This window comes from Ischnura elegans, chromosome 1 (genome assembly GCF_921293095.1).
Source record: "Ischnura elegans chromosome 1, ioIscEleg1.1, whole genome shotgun sequence".
In the NCBI taxonomy this organism is placed as follows: domain Eukaryota; kingdom Metazoa; phylum Arthropoda; class Insecta; order Odonata; family Coenagrionidae; genus Ischnura; species Ischnura elegans.
In genome coordinates this window covers 85,989,574-85,996,940 of record NC_060246.1, presented here as the reverse complement: position 1 = coordinate 85,996,940, position 7,367 = coordinate 85,989,574, and the positions used below count along the sequence as shown (strand labels likewise).

At 34.9% G+C, this 7,367-nt stretch overlaps 1 protein-coding gene across 4 annotated transcripts in view; it reads right to left on the bottom strand.

Moving 5' to 3' along the window:
• Nucleotides 1-356: 356 nt before the first annotated feature.
• Nucleotides 357-7,367, bottom strand: part of LOC124165241 (trafficking protein particle complex subunit 8) — a 45,182-nt gene continuing 38,171 nt past the window's right edge. For all 4 annotated transcript variants that reach the window (XM_046542563.1, XM_046542576.1, XM_046542571.1 and 1 more), the window contains 5 exons: nt 6,306-6,358; nt 5,805-6,023; nt 3,842-4,116; nt 2,999-3,085; nt 357-1,632 (listed from right to left, as the gene is read on the bottom strand). In XM_046542563.1, the coding sequence (XP_046398519.1) occupies nt 1,251-1,632; nt 2,999-3,085; nt 3,842-4,116; nt 5,805-6,023; nt 6,306-6,358 (1,016 nt within the window). In that variant the 3' untranslated portion in view covers nt 357-1,250. The remainder of the gene's footprint in view (nt 1,633-2,998; nt 3,086-3,841; nt 4,117-5,804; nt 6,024-6,305; nt 6,359-7,367) is intronic.

Here is a 7,367-nt window from a genome sequence, read left to right as displayed (position 1 = left end):
ATCCAGTACATAAGAACAGAAATGATGCAGCAATATAACATTTGAAAAAAAAAACATTCAAAACAGAAGACAAATCAAGCTAATGAAAATTCAACAACCAGTTCAAATTAACTTCTTTTCTACTTTTTGGGAAATACATAAACAACAAGGGGCACAAAACAAGAACGATAACATGACCAGCTGTGTAGGAGGAAAACTGTGTCTACACATGTTTTATAGACCATAACTAATTATGTTTAATTATGCCAGAGATCACATGAGAATATGACCATACCAACATACAAGAATGCAAGAAAACAAGAGTAGAATTTCTTGGAGAGGAGCAGTGACTGAGTATTACTAAGGACAGTCGTTAATGAAAACAAAACAAATTTATTTGCTATGAACCTTTTTGTACATTATGACAATTTACAACTGTCTTCTTAAGAAAAACATTAAAAAACTAAGTTACACATTTAACAAAAATCATATATGTAGGCATTTATAAGATGAAAACTGGAATGACCCCACACTGATAAACTTTAAAAATATACCTCGACACAACAGCCATATCTCCTTCAATAATTATATCTTCCTATTCTTCCCTTAACTGAATAGTGCTCCTTAATTTAGCAGTACCTAGCTGAGTCAACAATGTATCACAATTTTCATTTCTTTTCAGCACACTTCCCAATCAATAATACAAGTGTGTACAAACAATTGGGGCAGAGAAAGAATCAGCAATAATTACAGCCTAAGTCACAGGTCAAAAAAGAAAATTCTATCATAAATTTAATTTTAAATGTATGGTACTCACATAATTCCCAGTAAAGGCTTATCACAGGAATAAATATATAATTACAAAATCAATACGTGAAAAATAATATGAATGTGACCACATTAATACCTTACTGAAATATACATGCCAGGCCTCTCAACCGGTAACATAAATATACTATGCAATGAGTAAAATTAGTGTCTTTGTTCCAATCAGTTCTTAAGACATGAAATACAATCATGCATTTCACATAAACTATAACAAGATTAAATTTACAGACCTCTCATGGAACAAAAAATAAGACAGCTGACCACTGTCGTGACATACACAGAGTAAACCATACATAGCATATGGTTACTCATTACATCACCTCTATCAACGTCAGCAACCTTCCAAGGTTGTGGCATGACGGTGTTAATTTAGTATTTACTCTCATAATTGACATTAATGTCAGTTCATTAAATTAACTTTACTTACTCCCACAATGAGGGTACTAAGCACCAATTACAACAACAGCAGATTCAACTCTCCACACCTGAGTAACAGCTTCTTTACCTAAGTGAGTCCTCAAATCCAGGCTTCCAAAATCAACAGATCCTTCCATGGGCACTTTTTCACTCTCCAGAGCAGTTTGAGGCTTGTCAGATGACACTTGAGTTACACTCTTTTCCTTCCTGTCCACACATTGTCTACAGGATACCGATAATCGGGAGGCAAGATTGTAAGTTCCTGGTGCAGGGAAGGCGGCAGTGAGGGTAATGGGATCCTGAGAAGGAGCATGAGGCTGTAAATTCACAATGGCTGACACACGACCTACCCACAGAAACTGCCCTGATGGATGTGGACTATACATTTGATTCTTGTTGCCCGGATACCTGAAATAAAGGCCTTGATCATTCACAATACTTAGCATTGGTCGGAAATAATAATAATTATACAGACTAATATCCTTTTACTAATCATTACTAGAGATGTATGAAAATCGCAAATGCGAAAAATGCGATATAGATGCAATGTGCGCTAATAAATGCGACATAAATACGATGACTGGACTTTTGATATTTTTACGCAAATTTGCCTTTTCGATGGCAAAATTCGTACATTTTGTGCAGAGCGAGGTTTAAATGCTCCGCCAACACTCACCACTTAAAGCATGTGAGCCACTGGCTGCTAGTTGGCTGGGACTCTACGTGGCCGCGAACTACAAGTAGGCGCGGGCAAGCTACACCTCCACCACTTTATGTCTTATTCCTTAATTTATTATTGTTCTACAACATAATTATTTTAAATATTCTGTATTTTGTCATATAACTGTGTTTCACTACATTTTATCGTCATCTACCTCATTATGAAAATAAAAAATAGACGCTACAAAATGCGATAAACTGTTATTGAAAGTGCGATAAAATAAAAATGAAAGTGTGATTTTCACGTATCTCTAATCATTACAATAGACATTGTTACATTACAGAAAAATAATAAGTATTATTATGATGAACAAATTTTTGAATGAATTTTATGATAATTGAAAAATATCTGTTGATTTACATTGTTGAAATCCCTCTTTATTCTAAAAATTGGTACGTGATACAGTAGCCTCTCATTATTATGAAGTTAGTTATTATTCCGGCAAGAAGTCAAGTTAGCCTAGTTTGAGGTATTGTATCTAGGTGAGTGGATGTAATGAAATAAACTGAACATGAAAGGCAATTGTCTACATTAACAACATCGGGATTCAAAAGTAACTGAGTCTGGCAAGATGTAGTGGAATGACATCCTGATTTCATGAAAAAAAGAAATGGCACCTTTTCCACCTTTTTAAATTCATTGAGTCATGCACAACAAGTTTTGACAGTTAGGTTCATTTTCAAATAAACAAAAAACTACTTGAAAATGACCTATCAGTCAAAACGCACTGCACATTACTCAATAAATTTGTGGAAAAAGTGCTATCTCCCTTTATCATTACAACATTTGGATTCATATGAAAAATGTATTTTTGTTAATGGTTAACTCTACTTTGAATTCCATGATTTCAAGAACTGCTCCATGAATTAACATGAGGTTCAATAAAATATAGAAATGGACAATAAATAAAATAAGACATTACTTTGAAATAATAACTTTCTTTTCAACTTTGAAACATAATAAATGTACAAACCCTTGTGTAGATCTTTTAAAAAAAATACATATTGATAAGAAAATAAATTCAATAAAAAAACATAGAAGTGTTTCACATACCCGCCAATACTAGATGTTTGAACTTCCACCGTTAAGTGGTAGCTAGAGCAATTCTGAAGAAGCAGTTTAACAGGCACTAAACAGAGTCTGTAAAAAAAGAAGAACTTCTTTCACAAAACAATGCAAGATTACACCATTTCCTCTTAAAATGATTTGCATGATCAATTTAAAGACAGATCATCATCAATTTAAAGACAAGCTATTGAAATAACTTCAACACAGGATAAGTAAGAAAAAATTGCTAGGTACACCATATTATGAACTAGGGCAAACATTTGCATACCAAGGATGAAATTAAATTTACTTCAACCAATAACCAGTTGATATTTGCTAACTGTAATTATTTGGAGTAATCTTCCTTTTAAGATTGATTCATATTCATCTCAGTAGCATAAAATGCACAAGAATAACATGCCTAAACAAACATACACGTTCATTTATAATTCTGAACTCAACCCCTAGCTTTCTTAAATGGTCACTGCAGGAATTTAGCTCTCGAGAGAGAATTTCACATTTGCTGACATCAAATTTATTGCACCAGTCAAAACTAATCTCCACAAGCGCTAACATTTTCGTATTAGAGCAATTACAGTAAAAATAAATAATACCCATCGAAGAGTTTCAAATTTAAATGTTTACAGATTTCCCATCTTATTTTTCATTCTGTGCGAAATACATCACATAAATATATCTGCCTCATAGTTATGCTTTAAAAATTTTTAATGGTTAGCCATTTACACGTGGTCATAATGCTTGCCCATATAAGACCAACAAGCAATAGTTGTTGATTAAAAAAATGCTCTTCAGCACAAACAAAGAGTGATATCAAGTTTGTTTCCATACCTACTGCAGGAAAAATCATGGGTGACCTGTGGGGGATGATAGATTGTATGAGTGACTAGACGTTGCAGTATTTCCAGGGGTGAAAGTTGGGAAACCAAACTTGGGAGGGTATGAAGAGTTGACTGAGACCATGGCATACTGCCACCCAAGACAGACTGGTTTGACCCGGGAGTTAAGCTCAAGGCATCAATGGAAACTTGATGCTGTCCATAAACCCAGTGCTCCTTCACCATTGCCTCAGCTCCATCAGATATAGTATTCCACTTAACCATAGCCTGTAATCAGAAATACAAAACAGTAAGATGAAACGTACCGCTTAGGTAATTTTTAGATAATTATAATAACTCTCAATTTAAAAACATAGTTCAGTCAATGATAAACCAACGCAGTTTGTATGCATTATAATGTGGATATAAAACAAGTGCAGTTAGCACATTAGATGTCATAAAAATCATCCATTAAATTGGCACAAAATAAACCCCTATTTTAGTTTTACAGCATCTATTCATCAGTTTACTATTAATACAATTAATTACTACAGGGTACAAGTACAGAAATAAACTGCAGTTCGTATAACCCTGCTTTAACAACCTCAAAATTTAAGTCCCTTCTATCAAGTTCCCATGATTTCTTTATCTCCATTGCATTACCTGCCTTAAAAATGATTATTGAATTGTCATTTTCAATAGGGTGGTTTCCTTCATCAAAGAAAACGAAAGGCATTGATTGCGATTCGTTACCCACCATTAGTGTATTCATAATATACAAATTATTTTGTTTTAGAAATACCGGGTTAGACGAATGGCAATGGTCCATTTTTATCCTCATTTGAAAAGGGCCAGATTGGCGCCCATGCGATGCCACTCCACGTGACGTCACAGGGACCTAGTTTCTATACGAGAAGATAGGAGTTATACGTCGTCTGAGGTTACCATTGCATGCATGAGGCGCAGAGCTCAGGGAAACATGTCTTAACAATCACTTATTAAAACTGGCTAAGGTCGGAAAGTTTTCCTCGTTTGATAAGTTATTAATAATCCTTATTTAAGCCAAGCGCTACCAGTCAGCAGGGTACTAGGCTAGCCGCTAGCAGCCTGCGTCGTATCACCGCTAAGCCTCGCCTCAAGGTCACCTCGCAGGACGGGAGGGGGAACCAGAAATACGTCACGCGGAGAGACTTCCCGACATTCATACTTAAGCGTCGCGTTTTCGCGCGCTTGAAAATTTTCACTTTTCATTTAATCGCGAAAAATAGATATCGTCATTTAAAAATCTAAAAGCGTGAAATACGTACTCCAGGAGTAATAATCTTTCGATTTAGGCAATAAAAAAATAATAGGAAACCACCCTATTGGCCATCTTGCTCACCCATACACAGATCATCAAAACATGGTGGACAGCACTTTTATTGATTGATAACTATGACAAAAACGGCAGAAAATTTTATTCTCATAAAATTACATTAGAAAACCATTACACCCACCAAGATAGGGTATATAATGTATTTCATTTATTATACATATTATGTGGTGTAACTATGGGGAAGGGGGGAGGGATCAGGGGGATAGATCCTCCCAAAGCCTCAGAAAAATAAAAAAAATATTACTACTGTCTAGTTTTGACATATAATAACTGCATCTGCTTTAACTTAAATTTTAAGAGCCAAAATGATGTAAAATGTATTTCCAGGCATGTCATTTTTCAAAAATTTTCCCTGACCCCCATTGTCTGGTAGGGGAGTAGAGGGGGGTTGCCCCATCAGCACCCCCCCAAACCCAACCAAAGAATATTCCTAGTTATGCCACTGGTCCATTCCACACCCATGTGAATTCAGCTCATGTCATTAACAAAACTAAATGAAACTGCAATAGCAACCTACCAAGTAAATTAAGTCTTCAATCTGAAAACAAAGATTGAAATAAAGCACGAGTGGGAAAGTGGGCAAACTTATAGAAGTACTTACCCTCCACCTCAGAATTAATGTGGCATCTAAGCGAGTAGGCATTGGGGGTTCACTAGAGGCATTGGCATCGGACTCAGACTTCCCTCCTTTATCATCATCTCCCATTTCATTCATATTTTTCCCTGATCTGCTTTCTTCGCCAATTTTTGAAAGGTAAGAAAAAGGCATAGCCGGCAATGCCCAATGCTGCACATGAGGATCCAACTGCACTTCTGGACTCTGGGATACAAAATTGTAAGCTACAGAACCACATATACTTTCCTTAACAGTAAACGCTTAAATGAAGTTAAAATGAGCAAGATACTGAGCAACAAAGAATTCAACGTATTTACCATAAATAAAAATAAATACAAAGCAAATCTTATGCATCACATATGAAAAAATATACTGCAAAAATTCTATCTAAAATATAGCAAAACCATAAGGCACTTCATTGATTTAATCCATCAATATATTATTAAAGAACATATTAAAGTAGCATTACTTATCCAGAATTCTTACCTCTGAGCTATCCAGAACAACGTCAGAGAACAAAATTTCATCTTCTCTTGAATCTGGACAAAAAGGAAAATTTCCTATATGAGTAACCATTGACATGACAAGTGAATTATTATTTTAAAAGTTCTTCTGAAAAACATTAATGAATGTTAAACATTAACAATCTTATTGGAAAGAAAGCCATCATATGATGTACCTAGATTAAAATCCATTTCACAGAGATAATAAGAGAGATTTATTTGTAATACTAAACTGTAAAAATAATTTTTGCAGTCAAAATTTGTATTTGAAGTCATATATATAAAGATCATTAATTCCAATGAATTTGTTGATTTTGTAAAAGCGAATTGAATCATCACATAGACATTCTAAGTATTACTATATACTAATCATCAAATGCTACCTTTTAAAGTTTAATATCCTCTTCATATGCAGTAAAATCTCAATATGATGAATTTGTAGGGACTGGATGAATAGTGACTTAATTGTAAGGGGGGTTCAGTATGCAGGGTGCTTTGCAGGTTAGGTTATCGCACAATGAGCAAAGAGTGAACTTATTGTTATGTAGTTTGAAACATGTGTGATAAATATAGCAGTTGCAGGGGAAGTCAGTAAGTAAAATTTCATAAGGGATGAGGAATTCTGACCTCGGTAACAAATAAGGCATGTCCATAACATATAAAATCCCTGGCAGGAATGACTAATTCACTGACTGATGAATAGAATTAGCTGATCACTTCCAGTAGAACTAGCACAGCTATAGCTAGAATTTTGCACATAATGGGGGACCACAGTGATTTTGAGAAAAAATCCCCGACTTTCTCACCCTCCCCAAAAAAAAATTTAAAACAGTGCAAATTACAGTTTATCTCTGCATACCTTCAATCGACAGCCTCTGATAGCTAGTGTACTCAGGGAATCTTACCCTACGTTAATTACTCAGATAAGGAAGAGATTGGTGCTTTTTTTAAGTTCTTTTTATTTCCTTTTTTACCCCCAGTATCTAGAGAAACAAGTCTACCAACTTTAACTTTGGCGGGCCCTCCAAATAATTGTGTATGTACA